Genomic DNA, 17328 nt, shown 5'->3' on the forward strand with positions numbered 1-17328 from the left:
GCTCATCGGTTTAGGGTAATCTTGACCTGACCTTTATTACGTGTACCTCGTATAGTAAATATATACGTGTACGATGTACTCAATCTAATTTCCATATTTAAAGTGTTTAAAAATTCATAGTTTAGAATAGAATAGAATAGAATAGAATAGATTTATTTTCAAAATTGGATACAAGGTATCACTTATTGACGTCACATAACTTAAATCTAATTATAACTACTACCGCTTCCAAAGCGCATGTGTAGAAGAAGCGGCGGAACAAACTACACTGCAGCATTTTCATAGGACGTCAATTTACAAATATAGATCTCTTAAATCTAAATCGTGGACGAATGCACATTGTCTACATTAAAAAACATGTATGAATGTAGAACTGATTATGTCAATACGAATATTTCGTCAAATAAAATAAATATAAAAAAAAATGTACATACTGTACAAATTATGTCAAGATCATGTCAAAAATACACAAGCATTTAAGAGGCCATTATGTCCAGCTCGGGCCACACATGTTTATCATTAATATAATCATCCGTGCTGTAATAGGCTTTCCTACAAAGCTCAACTTTAATATACTGTTTGAATTTTCTATCATTCATTTCAAGAACACTTTTTGGTAATTTATTATAAAATCTTATACAATTAATCAGAAATGATTTCCCTACCTTAGCCAGCCGATGTGCTGGGATCGACAACTTGTTCCGCAGTGATCTACTAGTACATTCACCTACTTTTTTGAAAGAGTCTAAGTTTTTCCTAACATGCATGATGTTATCGAATATGTATTGTGAGGGCAAAGTTAAAATATTTAGGTTTTTGAAAAAATCTCTAAGGGAATCTCTTTGTTTAAGACCGTAGATATATCGAATTGCCCTTTTTTGTAAAATGAAAATAGTTTGTATGTCTGCTGCTGATCCCCAAAGCAGTAGACCATATGACATTAAACTATGAAAATAACTAAAATATACTAGCTTAGCAGTTGCCACATCAGTCAAATGCCTAATACGACGAATAGCTTCTATTAGTCGTATATATTCGAATATTCTAATCCTTCTCAAATTATTATATTAAATTTTAATATCCTAACTTTCCTAGACTATTAAGTATACGTCAACATTGAGTTAATTTAAAAATACCGTATGCAGTATGCGCGGTTTTGATAAAAAACTTTATGTCGCATAAACCGGCAAAATAAAGAAGTGTGGCAATTACATTCATTGCAGTTAAGGGGTAGCTCTACGTATATGATGTCGCGTAATAAATTGGTTAATGTTTCATAACCGTTGTATAAAAATACCCCTAGTACACGTATATCGACCAGTTTTTCCCTAATTGGGAATTATATTTTGTAAAAACAAAATAATAAATCCACACAAGCAACCTTGAACCACAGAAAATATGTATAATGATTCACTACAATCCCGCAGCAAATTCATTGATTTTGTAAAAAAGAATATAAAGCAAAGTTTATGCATAGAATTGTAGTAAACACTTAGTAATTTAACTAGTACGAATCAAGTAACTTAAAAAACATTTACACATTTTTGTTAGTTATATGAACAAAACTAATACATTATAATTATAATAATATATGTTTAGTCATGAGAGAGTAATTAATATCTGTATGTTATCTGCTGCAAATATATGTTTATGTATTTAGCCAGCCTATTGCACTTTACAAATTGTATCTAATTGGTACAAAAAAGAAACTTTAGCTACTTTAATATACTTTTTTGTCATAGTTAGGACCCTTGCAGCGTACCGCCGACTTGTGCACTGCGCAGTTTAATTACATCCAATTCGGTCTGTCCGACTCGGTCAGACCTAAGTCGCCGCGAGCCCTTAGCCTTAAATGCGCAAACGAAATTTACATTGTTGGATTCCGAAAATGGAAAAGTGTGGACTAACGACGCAAAAACAGTTGATTGAAACTAGTGCTGCAATAAAATGGAAATGGGGGCGGTACGACAACGGTCTAATGTTGCTCTTAGAACGTATCGGTGTTGTGTGTCATAGACCTCTAATAAAATTGGACACTATTAGGTAACTTTGAATAAATGAATGAATGAATGAAAAATTATTTATTCAAGTAACCAGACTCATTATGTTAGTTTACTTATAACTACGTTAGTAGGCCCATATAATATCATGTTTCTAATCAAGAGCGTTGATTGTAGAAAGCGTCTGTGGTCGAATCGGAAAAGTTAAAATGCGTGATGCGCAGAGGTACAGGTTCAAATCCCACCTTGGCCATGTACCAATAACTATTTTCGAAGTTATGTACATTAGTTTGAATACTAACCGATGCTCTTACAATGAGGAAAACATCACCCAATCCTGGATCCATAATCAATGGCGTACCACGGGTTACTCTCCAGAATGGTGAGGATGTAGCCTGGACTAACGCAAAGAGAAAGAAGAAGAGAGTACAAATGTGGATTATCCAAAAGAAGTAAGTATGCACGGATCGTGGCAAGTGGAAAAATAGCAAGCACATGTAGAATTATTCATTTTAATAAGTCAATATGATGCTGTGTCTAATATACAGAAAAAATAGAAGTCACGCGCAGGTAACATTGTGCAAGGCGTAAAATGTAGTTCGGTGTTGGTAAGTAAAGCAATAAGCGTTAAAAATTTAGTAAATAAAATGATATAACAAAAATAAAATAACAATTAGTAACAAAATGCAGTTCTTATTGTTATTTTATTTTTTGATAATAAAACTGCATGCATTTTGGAAAACTGGAATGATTTAAAATGTTTAATGTGGTCGTAATTTGAGTCTGCTTGCTAGTATGAGAAAAAACTGACATATACTTTCATTTTTATAAACATATAATACACACCTACATAGACACGTCTATATCCCTTGCGGGATAGACAGAGCCAATAGTCTTGAAAAGATTAATAGGCCACGTTCAGCTGTATGGCTTGATTACGGAATTACGATTCAAATAGTAACAAGTTACTAGCCCATCACCTACAAGTAAATCGTATAACGACATCAATGGTAAACATATAAAGTAGTCCTATTCTTAAGTGCCAGCAACCACACGGCACGTTATAATTATCGAAGTTTTTAATTAGATAGTAATGGATTATCAAACAACTCTAAACTAGCCTTTGCCTGCGTAGAAAATGAGACTAGAGAATACCAACTATGGCCACTGGGGAACTTGGAATTTGCAATTTTATTTAAATAATTTTATACCCGAAAATTTAGTTACGTCCATGCAAATGTAACATCAGACGCGGGAGTAGATTGCGTTTAGGGTTGCTAGATACACTGTCAATATTCATTATCATATCTTCTACAAATCGCTGGTATTTGTATCTATATATCGGTGACTTTACTAGTAAAGGGATGTACATACATACATATGATCACGTTTATCCCTTGCGATGTAGACAGGGCCAACAGTCTTGAAAGACTAAAAAGCCAAGGTTCAACTGAAACTGATTCATGATGGAATTGAGATTCAAATAGTGGCAAGTTATATCGCCTACAAGAGGAATCCCAAGTTTAAAAGCCTATCCTTTAGTCGCCACTAAGATATCCATGGAAAAAATCTATAGTGGTGAGAATAGAAATTCTTAAGTGCCGGCAACCACACGGTACGTAATTTAGTAGTATTTTTTTATACCGACTGGCAACCCTAATTTGTTGCCGGTTCTAATCCCACACACACGTGATTCATGTTCCTGATTGCATGATTAAACAGCAAGCTAGTGTGACACATTGTCTTTGTATTGTAGATTTATAAAAAAATATAGTTTGGGACTTATAGTTAGTTTCGGTCCCATTTCCAAAAAAAAATCTTGTTTGAAAGATGAGTCAGTTATTATTATATCTTTCTTCCAATTATATCTAATTATACTAGTTGTTCGCCGCGAACTCACGGAATCTACATAGTTATTTTCTTTAAATATCTTAAAAATTACTTAACCGATTTTGATGCCTCACGAGATTAAAAATTCTATTGTTCCTACATATATATATTTTAAGTTTCAACAAAATCTGACCACCGGTTCAAAAGGTATCGCGTTACGAACATAACACATTTACACACACACAACAAAAAATTTATATATATTCTCCCCAAGTAGATTGGTACTTTAAAAAACATTTCTGCCGTAAAATACATCACAAGAGTATCATTATGACAGTTTCTGCATTATTTAGAATGCAATCATGATACTGTCGGCAGTTCGCTGGTTCAAAACTATAACTTTCTTACTACGCGGCAAACCTTTCGAACGATACATCTTTAAAATTACGCATCCATTTTCCGAAATAATGGGTTTTTTCCATTGATTTTATCCTACCTTAGGAGAGACTCTTTTCTTACTAATAAACATTAGTTGCATTGCTGGCTTATAATCTTAAAATGAAGGCAAACATCGTGAGGAATGTTTCCTCACGATGTTTTCTATGTGTAACAGTATTACCCAATTCAGGATTATAGTCTAAGACACGCCCCCCTGAATCTTATCCAGAGAGGTAAGGACAGATGTAAATGAGGCTAATGCCAAGGGATGATAAGTTACGATGATGATCATCAGTCTAACATATGGTTAATTCAGCGTAAAAAAGATTATTCCATCTAACATTGAGTGGGTACCACACAATTTTTGTTACAGAAGTATTATTTAAATATAGTTTATTTTTAGAATAAATTACGAAAATGTAATAAAATAATAACATGGGACTTACGATGTCAAAATGAATGTAGAATTTCATTATTAAAGTTAAAATAAACACGCGTATATTTATGAAGCCGCGCCGAAGCTCATGCTACAGAATATTGTGAGTGCAAAGATAAAGCCGGATAGCTAATAAACCAGTTTTGCGAAATGGAATGACACAAATCACTTTACAATTTTCTGCGCAGTTGTACAGCTATTAAAGAAATGCTGGTAAGACTAAAAAAAATCATTTTTTTTTTCAAACCTAATCCTATTCCTAGCCTGATCCTGATGTATCGTTCGGTAACCGTTCTTATCGTTACCGAAATGTGAGAGGGTCTCCCGCTGAAAAAAAACCGAACCCCCACAAATTTTACCCTGTGTGAAGCTTTATCTCTGTTCCAATTTTTAGTACTGCAGAATTAGCATATGCAAATATTAAGGATCAAAGTCTGACGTTACAAGCATCAGGAGTTTAGAAAAATGCCGCGTGCGGGAATTTCTAAATTGCTGTCGTGATTGGCTGAATCGTTTAGAGTAAATAACAGGTTATTGCCTGTAATAGTGATTGAAGGTACCGCCTCAATGGTTCAGTGGATCGTGGGTTCAAATTATGTAGGAAGCTTATAATTTTGTTTTGTTGCTTTTAAACAAAGTTTCGATTTGGAAAAACAAAAAGTAAAAGTGCTGTGTGGTTCCCGGCAGTGCCGTGTGGTTCCCAGCACCAATACAAAAAAGAATAGGACCACTCCATCTCTTTCCCATGGATGTCGTAAAAGGCGACTAAGGGATAGGCTTATAAACTTGGGATTCTTCTTTTAGGCGATGGGCTAGCAACCTGTCACTATTTGAATCTCAATTCTATCATTAAGCCAAATAGCTGAACGTGACCATTTAGTCTTCAAGACTGTTGGCTCTGTCTACCCCGCATGGGATATGGACGTGACCATATGTATGTATGTAAAAAGTAACTGTTTCTTTCGGTAATTAGTATTTACATAAGTGCAAGTACAATAATATACATTAATGTACAGATGTGGGATACAAATGTACAGTAACTTTACTATAAGTATATATGAAGTACCAAATCCTAGTATTTTTCCATCATTCCATTATTTTTTCTCAAATACTTTACTGAGTACCTACTTTATAGGCATATTCATCTAGTCCAGCTTTTCTCACGATCTGCAAAGGTTATGAAGGTGAGACGGGAGTCGCTCCCTGAAAAATCCCGAGCACCTCTTTAGGGGATAGATGTAACCAGGACTTACAGCAGTAGGCAGAAAAAAGTTTGGTAAAGGTCCAGCTGTCATTGCTGAGATCTGATTAAAAGCGTAACCTATATTGCCAGGCTAAATAAAGGTCATTATCGCTTACCAGTGATTGGTTCCAAGTCGTATCCATCCGAAGCTATGACGGTGATGTTGTGACCATCTATGGACAGTTCTATGGGGCAGTTCAGGAACTCCGCGTTGATCACACGAAACCGGTACTTGTAGCCCTGGGAACAAGGATAATTATGGTTTGTTTAGGTGTCATTATCATATCTGAGGGCGTTGATGGTCCACCTATTAGGGTATCCGATTTTCAAAAACGTCATGTAAAAATGTGTTCCCGGTGTGTGGTTCTGTACCGTGTGGTTCCCGGCACCAACACAAAAAAGAATAGGACCACTCCTTCTCTTTCCCATGGATGTCGTAAAAGGCGACTAAGGGATAGGCTTACAAACTTGGGATTCTTTTTTAGGCGATGGGCTAGCAACCTGTCACTATTTGAATCTCAATTCTATCATTAAGCCAAATAGCTAAACGTGGTCATTCAGTCTTTTCAAGACTGTTGGCTCTGTCTACCCCGCAAGGGATATAGACGTGACCATATGTATATATGTATGTATGTCATGTAAAAATTAGGATTCTACCAAGGCCTTGTACATTGGTACAAGACCGTTTTAATCGCGCGAAAAAACTATCGCCGTTTCGCTTTTTATTATGAGGTGAAACGGGACAGCGTTAGTTAATCGCGCGTGCCATGCTAACTCCCCTGAAAACTGAGAACAACAAAAAATGATTTTATTCACTCCTAACCTAACATAAGCCCTCTGTACTCGGTCCCTTGGAAACAATCCTGTTTAAATATTTCCACAATTCCCGGCAGACCATCGAAATGGTCCCCATACTAACGATAGTGGCCATGAAATATGCTTGTCTTAAGATAAAACTGCATTTTAACCTACTTCAAAAAAGGAGCTCTATGTTATACAAGTATGTTTATTCGAGAGTACATCAAGGACTACCCTTCCGGAAAATAGGCTTGATTTTATGTGTGAATGTTTTTTCGAGATTAATATAAATAAATATAATTAAATTTCTAGAAATTTTATTGGTTAGCAGTTCCTATCTCGTAAGAAATATATACATATATTTTATGTTTCAAATGTTTTTCCGACATAATACAGGAATTACATTTTCTGTATTCTGGGATTCAACCATAATGTTAATTTCTTATAACTCAAGTTCTTCTGAATACTCTGTAGAATGATTTTTCAAGACAAAGGATAAGTAGTTAACACTATTCCACTGTAATACTTTTCGCGTCAAATCATAAAGTTTATTGCCACTTTCAGCTAACATGTACGCTGGGCCAATTTCGTTACAGCTAAGCATTTTTCAAAATATGTTATATATGTAATATGCTCCTTGGTTGCAAAATAAAGAAGAAACTGACTGAATGACACAACCCAAACTACTGGGTCTAGATTTTGGCATGTGCATTCCTAATGTAGTCTAGGGGTAAAGATTTCCTGAAATTCAATAAACTTATTCTATTCTATTATAGCAATCTACATAATATCTATTATATATCTAATTATAGCAAAGTAACATTCTACGAAGATTCTAATGGTGGAAGAATTTTTGAAATTGGTTAGGTATCTTCGGAAATTACCGGTCTCAAACATTCAAACTTACAAACTCTAACCTCTTTAAAATTTTTGTATAACTACTAATGTAATACATTCTTTAATCAGGGCCGTAGGGGTTGGTAGGGATTACATATTTATATTTGCAATGGTCCCTACAAACTTCTTTCGCATCATCCACATTCATTTCTCTCTTCATGCATGCTTGTTGCGTTTCGCTAAGAGGTCTCAAAACGTTCGTCTAGGCCCTACCTCTCCAACGTTGCCATTCACACGTATTATTATAAAGTAAAGGTTGATTGTTTGTTTGTTTCTAAGGGCTTATGTTTAGAAACACTTTACCAATCATGAAAATTATTTTATCGTTATAAAGGTGTCTATCAGGGGATAAGCTACGAGGAGGAAAGCCGTGGCGAACTGCTACTACTTTATAATTAGAATGATATATATACATCCTATATATACTTTATAATTTAAAACAGAATGAAACTGGGTTTTTTTCTCGTTATTAAATAAAATAATCCTAAAACACTAGAGTTTTCGTGGCCCATTGGATTCTATTTTTTTATTCAAGACCTACTTCACCAACCTAGTTAAAAATGTACAAGTGGATTTGCTATTCCACAGTACAAGGCGTTTAGGGCGCGGTACAAAACGTGAGTATAAAAATATAATGTATAAAACGTATGTAACGCCACTAGGAAAATATTTTTATATGACAAAGCGTTTATGGTCCAACTAATTTTTGCCCGAGGCCCCGCTAGTGTGATTAAAGTAAGATAGTTTAAGGTAGGTACTACTACAAAGTAAACCACCTATATTCTCTCAATTATTCATAAACAGAAAAATGCTTTTTGATAATTAACGAATTCATTAAAATTAAAAGATGCAAAAGTTGTGACATTTTATAGAACAAAGAGCGTAAAATACAAAAGTACCAATAAATTGTGCACTTACGATTGTGACTCATAATTTCAACTGAGGTCTCATAATATGCGTCCTTAATATTATTTTTGGGGAAAAGTAGAAAAGATAAGATTTATCACCCTAAGAAAAAAGAGCTTTATGGGCATAAAAATGGTCTAAAATTCAACAAAGAGATTCCTTTTGTTCTCTTATTATAGCGTTGCAGCTAATACGTTTGTTTGATAAGCTTTAAGGGTGCCATTCCATAACTACGTGTAATATACTATGCTATGACCTGCAATTAGGTAAATTAGGTAAAAAAAGGCTAATATCGCATGAAAAGAGTTATTAATGTGGATGAAGCGCCTACCCCTCTGGGAAAGAGGCGTATGTATATATGAAGCGAAATAAGTATGCAGGCGTCGCGTATGAGTAATGTAATCTCTTCCTCCCCGAAGGAGGCGTGGTATTATGTATGTATGTATGACAAGGTATAGATGGTTCGGTGAGCTTGCTATTAACATTCTTAACTATTGTTTTATCAATCTTTGGTAGACTACGAAATTCATGTCAAAATCTAAATTACATACATACATACATACATAAAATCACGCCTCTTTCCCGGAGGGGTAGGCAGAGACTACCTCTTTCCACTTGCCACGATCTCTGCATACTTCTTTCGCTTCGTCCACATTCATAACTCTCTTCATACAAGCTCGGCGGTTTCGGGTACTTTTGACCTGACCCTTTACCAGGACGTCCTTAATTTGATCAAGATACGTTCGTCTAGGTCTTCCCACTCCGACCTTTCCCTCCACACTCTCCTTGTATATCTGCTTAGTCAACCTGCTTTCATTCATCCTCTCCACATGACCGAACCATCTTAACATACCCTTTTCTATTCCTGTAACTACATCTTCTTTCACATCACAACATTCCCTTATCACGCTGTTCCTTATCCTGTCACTCAATTTCACACCCATCATACTCCTTAACGCTCTCATTTCCACTGCATTTATTCTGCTTTCATGCTTCTTTTGCCATACCCAACTTTCACTCCCATACATTAATGTCGGGACCAACACGCCCCTGTGCACAGCCAGTCGAGCCTTTTTGGATAGTTTCTGACTGCTCATAAAGGCATGCAAAGCTCCATTCACCATGTTCCCCGCGTTCACTCTCCTTTCAATATCACTATCATACTTGCCATCTGATGTAAACTTTGATCCTAGATATACAAACTCTTTCACTTGCTCCACTTTTTCTCCTCCAATCAAAATATTACATGCTGTCATTTCTTTCTCCATTTCAAAAACCAGTGTTTTAGTTTTACTTACGTTCACTTTCATTCCTTTCTCTTTTAAAGCTTCATGCATACAGTTTACCATCTCCTGTAACTCCTCCGCTGATGACGCCAGTATAACCTGATCGTCGGCATAGAGCAGACATTTGACGAGTAACTCATTCATCCTTAATCCACTTTTAGACTCTTTCAAATCTGTCAAGCAGCTATCCATAAATAGGTTGAACAGCCACGGTGACGCAACACATCCTTGCCTAACGCCTTTCTCAATCTTAAACCACTCAGTGTGCGCTCCGTTTATCCTGACACAAGCACTCGAATCCTCATATAAGGATTTCAGTGCTCGTATTAAGAGACTGCTCACCCCATGCATAGAAAGTGCTGACCACAATTCATTCCTCTCAACTCTGTCATAGGCCTTTTCCAGATCTACGAATGTGCAATAGACTTTTTGACTCTTGGCCAAAAACTTTTCGGCTATGCACCGCAAGGAAAAGACCTGATCAGTACATCCCATTCCCTTTCGAAATCCCGCTTGAGCATCCCATATTTTGTCATCAGTTTCATTCCTGACTCTATTAATCAATACCTTAGCATACAATTTGCCGACGACGCTAAGCAGGCTTATACCACGATAATTTTTGCAGTCCAGCTGTGACCCTTTTCCTTTGTAAAGTGGCACGATAACAGCCTTACACCAATCTTTTGGTACTCGGCCGCTTCTCCAACACAAATTGAAAAGGCAGTACAACTGACTAGCTACTACGCCTTTTCCTGCTTTAAGCATCTCGACCGACACTCTATCACACCCAGCAGCCTTTCCCGCTTTCATACTCTTAAGTGCTTCCACAATTTCGAACATTTCAATTTCGCCTTCCATCTCATTCTCTTTTTCTTCGCTATAGCAGAAATCTTTCTTATTTCCTTCCTTTTTTTCAAATAAACTTTCAAAATAGTCCTTCCATATCTTTAGTACACATTCTTCTCCTTTCACAACGCTACCATCCTGGCATCTGATCCTAGTCAGCTCTCTGGTTATAGTATTTCCTCGGGCTGACCTTACGGATTTCCAGAATACTTTCAGATTTGACTGAAAGTCTTCTGATAGCCTTTTATCAAAATCCTCTTTATACTCTTCTTTCTTTCTAATCACAGCTTTCTTAACCAAATCTTTCATTTTCTTATATTCCTTACGTGCTTCATTCACATCTTCATCTATAACCTCTTGCATTCTTAAGTTAGCTTTTGCTGCTAACAAATCCAGCCATGCTTTCTTCTTTAATCGCACAAGTTCTTGCACATCTTTACTCATCCACGCATTTTTGTGATTTTTTCCTTTCCTTCTTCTACTTACACCACACACTTCAACAGCTACTTTCACAATTCTTTCTTTAAATTCCTTCCATCCATCTTCAATATCGCTCATTTCCTCTAAATCTTCAAATTCATCCTTCAGTCTATTAATATACTTCTTACCTACATCCATATCTTGCAAATTTTCTACTTTTACTCTTTCCAAAGCGCTGGTTTGCTCCCTTACCCTGTGCCGCCAGCGATTGAAGATACCCCTTATCCGGGATATCACCAGTAAATGGTCCGAGTCAATGCCAGCACCGCGATATGCACGGGTATCCAGCACTTTGTTCTTCAATCTTTCATCTACAATCACAAAGTCTATCATACTTTTTAAAATACCTTCCACTCTTGTGTAGGTGTGGATCTCTTTATGTTGAAACATTGAGTTCGACACAAAAAGATCCCACTCTAGACAAATTTCTAATACACTTCTTCCATTATCATTCACCTTTTCGTCACCAAACGCACCAAGCACCTTCTCATATCCATCACGCTTTACACCCACCCATCCATTAAAATCACCTAACATAATAATCTTCTCATTTGGCTTGGTAACTTTCAATACTTCTCTTACACTATTCCAGAACTCCTCGTTTTCGCTTTTTGCTGATGTTGTACCCCTCGAACCCACATCCCAAGGTGCATAAACACCTAGAACGAAGATCCGAGTGATTCCAACTTTCAGCCTAATCCATAGAAGACGAGGGCTGACACACTCATACTCATTCACGCACTCAGCCATTCGTGCAGAAAGAATTAGACCGACCCCTTGACAGCCTCGGCTGGTACTGGAAATTCCAGACCAATACGCCGTGTAAGGGCCGTGCTGCGTCGCGTCGCATCCTTTCCGCTTCGTTTCATTCACGCACAACACATCCAAACGTCTTTCATCCATCATCTGGCATACTTCCTCAATCTTATCCTTCATTCCTCCTCTTACATTCATCGTCGCAAAGCGGCTTTCAGCAGACCGCATACCGCTCCCGCCGGGAACGAGACGTGATGGGGTGCGGACACCATCGCCGCCATTTAGGTGCTCTTTTAAAAAATTTGCATCCATGCGATTCCCACGAGACGCAAGGGAACAATTTTGTCCGCCCCAGCAGAGCCCCGCATGCCAGGGTAAGGCTAGCCATTACCTGGGGATCGCCCAACCCCATGGCGGAAGTGGCACGCTCGAGACTAGGCTCGCCCCTAGCCATGCATCCATCGGCGCGGCAGACCTTAGATTGGCAGGGATTTACATTAAAGAGGAATCCCAAGTCTATCCCTTAGTCGGCTCTTACGACATCCGTGGGAAAGAGATGGAGTGGTCCTATTCTTTTGTAATGGTGCCGGGAACCACACGGCATAAATTACCTATAAAATCAAAATTCCATCTAGTCATGTGATATTTAATCTTTTCGAGATTATTGGTCGGCAAAGTTGGCTAGGTTGGTTTTTGTGTGTGTGTGTGTGTGTGTAATTATGGTAGTCGTGGTAAGAAAGAGTCCCAAAACGTTCGATGAAAATGCAAACCCGGGAACTACTGTTTAACAGTAGCATAGCGTAGCAATAGCGCTGGATTGCCGTCTTAAGTCACCATTTTGTCTCATTGTACACTCGTAAAAGCAACGCAAAGATATAAAACTTGCAAATGCATTTTATTACTGAAAATATGAAATATTTCTTATTTACGTATTCTGGATTCTTTTGGATTTATATAAAACAAATGTTTTTGAATATAACTAACATATATTGATGTCGTAAAAGTCGACTAAGGGATATGCTTGGGATTCGCCTTTTAAACGATGGGCTAGCAACCTGCCACTATTTCAATCTCAATTTTATAATAAAAACTGCTGAACGTGGCCATATCACACTTTTTAAGACTGTTGGCTCTGTCTGCCCCGCAAGGAATATAGACGTAATTATGTGTATGTATGTACTAGCATAGAAATCGGAATTATATCCATTTTAATATTTCCTTGCTTACTTTAGCAAGTTTTCGACTGCAGCTTCGCTCGTTTAATAATAAATAAATGATTATTTTTATGGGATCCGTCCACTATAGAGCAATTCCAATTCTTTCCCTTGGATGTCGTAAAAGGCGACTAAGGACATTCATCTGGTTCGAGCTTCGATGATGGTATGGTAGCAAATAAAAAACATTGTCCCGTATATATTTATTATTTATTATAATCAAGAGAAAGACTTACAAACTCTTCTTTTACCACCATGACGGCCTCTGTGGCGCAGCGGTAGTACGCTTGTCTGTGACACCGGAGGTCACGAGTTCGAATCCCGGCCAAGGCATGATGAGAAAAGAACTTTCTCTGATTGGCCTGGGTCTTGGATGTTTATCTATGTAAGTATTTATTATAAAATATACATACATACATACATACATAAAATCACGCCTCTTTCCCGGAGGGGTAGGCAGAGACTACCTCTTTCCACTTGCCACGATCTCTGCATACTTCTTTCGCTTCGTCCACATTCATAACTCTCTTCATACAAGCTCGGCGGTTTCGGGTACTTTTGACCTGACCCTTTACCAGGACGTCCTTAATTTGATCAAGATACGTTCGTCTAGGTCTTCCCACTCCGACCTTTCCCTCCACACTCTCCTTGTATATCTGCTTAGTCAACCTGCTTTCATTCATCCTCTCCACATGACCGAACCATCTTAACATACCCTTTTCTATTCCTGTAACTACATCTTCTTTCACATCACAACATTCCCTTATCACGCTGTTCCTTATCCTGTCACTCAATTTCACACCCATCATACTCCTTAACGCTCTCATTTCCACTGCATTTATTCTGCTTTCATGCTTCTTTTGCCATACCCAACTTTCACTCCCATACATTAATGTCGGGACCAACACGCCCCTGTGCACAGCCAGTCGAGCCTTTTTGGATAGTTTCTGACTGCTCATAAAGGCATGCAAAGCTCCATTCACCATGTTCCCCGCGTTCACTCTCCTTTCAATATCACTATCATACTTGCCATCTGATGTAAACTTTGATCCTAGATATACAAACTCTTTCACTTGCTCCACTTTTTCTCCTCCAATCAAAATATTACATGCTGTCATTTCTTTCTCCATTTCAAAAACCAGTGTTTTAGTTTTACTTACGTTCACTTTCATTCCTTTCTCTTTTAAAGCTTCATGCATACAGTTTACCATCTCCTGTAACTCCTCCGCTGATGACGCCAGTATAACCTGATCGTCGGCATAGAGCAGACATTTGACGAGTAACTCATTCATCCTTAATCCACTTTTAGACTCTTTCAAATCTGTCAAACAGCTATCCATAAATAGGTTGAACAGCCACGGTGACGCAACACATCCTTGCCTAACGCCTTTCTCAATCTTAAACCACTCAGTGTGCGCTCCGTTTATCCTGACACAAGCACTCGAATCCTCATATAAGGATTTCAGTGCTCGTATTAAGAGACTGCTCACCCCATGCATAGAAAGTGCTGACCACAATTCATTCCTCTCAACTCTGTCATAGGCCTTTTCCAGATCTACGAATGTGCAATAGACTTTTTGACTCTTGGCCAAAAACTTTTCGGCTATGCACCGCAAGGAAAAGACCTGATCAGTACATCCCATTCCCTTTCGAAAACCCGCTTGAGCATCCCATATTTTGTCATCAGTTTCATTCCTGACTCTATTAATCAATACCTTAGCACAATTTGCCGACGACGCTAAGCAGGCTTATACCACGATAATTTTTGCAGTCCAGCTGTGACCCTTTTCCTTTGTAAAGTGGCACGATAACAGCCTTACACCAATCTTTTGGTACTCGGCCGCTTTTCCAACACAAATTGAAAAGGCAGTACAACTGACTAGCTACTACGCCTTTTCCTGCTTTAAGCATCTCGACCGACACTCTATCACACCCAGCAGCCTTTCCCGCTTTCATACTCTTAAGTGCTTCCACAATTTCGAACATTTCAATTTCGCCTTCCATCTCATTCTCTTTTTCTTCGCTATAGCAGAAATCTTTCTTATTTCCTTCCTTTTTTTCAAATAAACTTTCAAAATAGTCCTTCCATATCTTTAGTACACATTCTTCTCCTTTCACAACGCTACCATCCTGGCATCTGATCCTAGTCAGCTCTCTGGTTATAGTATTTCCTCGGGCTGACCTTACGGATTTCCAGAATACTTTCAGATTTGACTGAAAGTCTTCTGATAGCCTTTTATCAAAATCCTCTTTATACTCTTCTTTCTTTCTAATCACAGCTTTCTTAACCAAATCTTTCATTTTCTTATATTCCTTACGTGCTTCATTCACATCTTCATCTATAACCTCTTGCATTCTTAAGTTAGCTTTTGCTGCTAACAAATCCAGCCATGCTTTCTTCTTTAATCGCACAAGTTCTTGCACATCTTTACTCATCCACGCATTTTTGTGATTTTTTCCTTTCCTTCTTCTACTTACACCACACACTTCAACAGCTACTTTCACAATTCTTTCTTTAAATTCCTTCCATCCATCTTCAATATCGCTCATTTCCTCTAAATCTTCAAATTCATCCTTCAGTCTATTAATATACTTCTTACCTACATCCATATCTTGCAAATTTTCTACTTTTACTCTTTCCAAAGCGCTGGTTTGCTCCCTTACCCTGTGCCGCCAGCGATTGAAGATACCCCTTATCCGGGATATCACCAGTAAATGGTCCGAGTCAATGCCAGCACCGCGATATGCACGGGTATCCAGCACTTTGTTCTTAAATCTTTCATCTACAATCACAAAGTCTATCATACTTTTTAAAATACCTTCCACTCTTGTGTAGGTGTGGATCTCTTTATGTTGAAACATTGAGTTCGACACAAAAAGATCCCACTCTAGACAAATTTCTAATACACTTCTTCCATTATCATTCACCTTTTCGTCACCAAACGCACCAAGCACCTTTTCATATTTATCACGCTTTACACCCACCCATCCATTAAAATCACCTAACATAATAATCTTCTCATTTGGCTTGGTAACTTTCAATACTTCTCTTACACTATTCCAGAACTCCTCGTTTTCGCTTTTTGCTGATGTTGTACCCCTCGAACCCACATCCCAAGGTGCATAAACACCTAGAACGAAGATCCGAGTGATTCCAACTTTCAGCCTAATCCATAGAATACGAGGGCTGACACACTCATACTCATTCACGCACTCAGCCATTCGTGCAGAAAGAATTAGACCGACCCCTTGACAGCCTCGGCTGGTACTGGAAATTCCAGACCAATACGCCGTGTAAGGGCCGTGCTGCGTCGCGTCGCATCCTTTCCGCTTCGTTTCATTCACGCACAACACATCCAAACGTCTTTCATCCATCATCTGGCATACTTCCTCAATCTTATCCTTCATTCCTCCTCTTACATTCATCGTCGCAAAGCGGCTTTCAGCAGACCGCATACCGCTCCCGCCGGGAACGAGACGTGATGGGGTGCGGACACCATCGCCGCCATCTAGGTGCTCTTTCAAAAAATTTGCATCCATGCGATTCCCACGAGACGCTAGGGAAAAATTTTGTCCGCCCCAGCAGAGCCCCGCATGCCAGGGTAAGGCTAGGCTTAGGCTGGGATAAGTCCGCCATTGTATGTACATATTCTTCTAAATCCAATAACTGTTTTGTAATTTGTTATATTTATTTCTATGTGCAATAAAGAGTTTACAAATACACGTACAATTTGATAAATAAATAAAGAATTTCAGAGAAAAATTACAGAAATTCTAGAAGAATCATAGTGCGCGTTGCCAGATGCGCTGGCAATAATTTCCCTTCCACCAGCCAACAGCAGTTTAACTAATTAAAAGTTGTCTTCAACAGCTCGGTGTGCGTCCAAACCGCATTGTATTAAGTCTAGCTTAGTCTAGCAACAATCAAATACTAACGGTAAGTCCTTAATTAAGAAATAATTAATAGAAATAAAAACAAATCTGTCGATTCCAATATTATGAATGCGAAACTATGTATCTATAATTGAAATTCCAATAAGAAGAATCCCAAATTTATAAGCCTTACCCTTAGTCGCCTTTTACGAAATCCATGGGAAAGAGATAGAGTGGTCCTATTATTTTTTCTATTGGTGCCGGGAACCACATGGCGCAAGTCCTGAATTAAGAAATAATTGCTCAAAAGGCGCACCCCGGGCTC

General features: G+C 38.0%; 1 protein-coding gene across 4 annotated transcripts in view; it reads right to left on the reverse strand.

The window, feature by feature from the left end:
- Window positions 1-17328, reverse strand: part of LOC106135292 (uncharacterized) — an 87632-nt gene that overhangs the window by 16072 nt on the left and 54232 nt on the right. For all 4 annotated transcript variants that reach the window (XM_013335549.2, XM_013335548.2, XM_060951762.1 and 1 more), the window contains exon 7: window positions 6064-6187. In XM_013335549.2, the coding sequence (XP_013191003.1) occupies window positions 6064-6187 (124 nt within the window). The remainder of the gene's footprint in view (window positions 1-6063; window positions 6188-17328) is intronic.

This window comes from Amyelois transitella, chromosome 26 (assembly GCF_032362555.1).
Source record: "Amyelois transitella isolate CPQ chromosome 26, ilAmyTran1.1, whole genome shotgun sequence".
NCBI lineage: Eukaryota > Metazoa > Arthropoda > Insecta > Lepidoptera > Pyralidae > Amyelois > Amyelois transitella.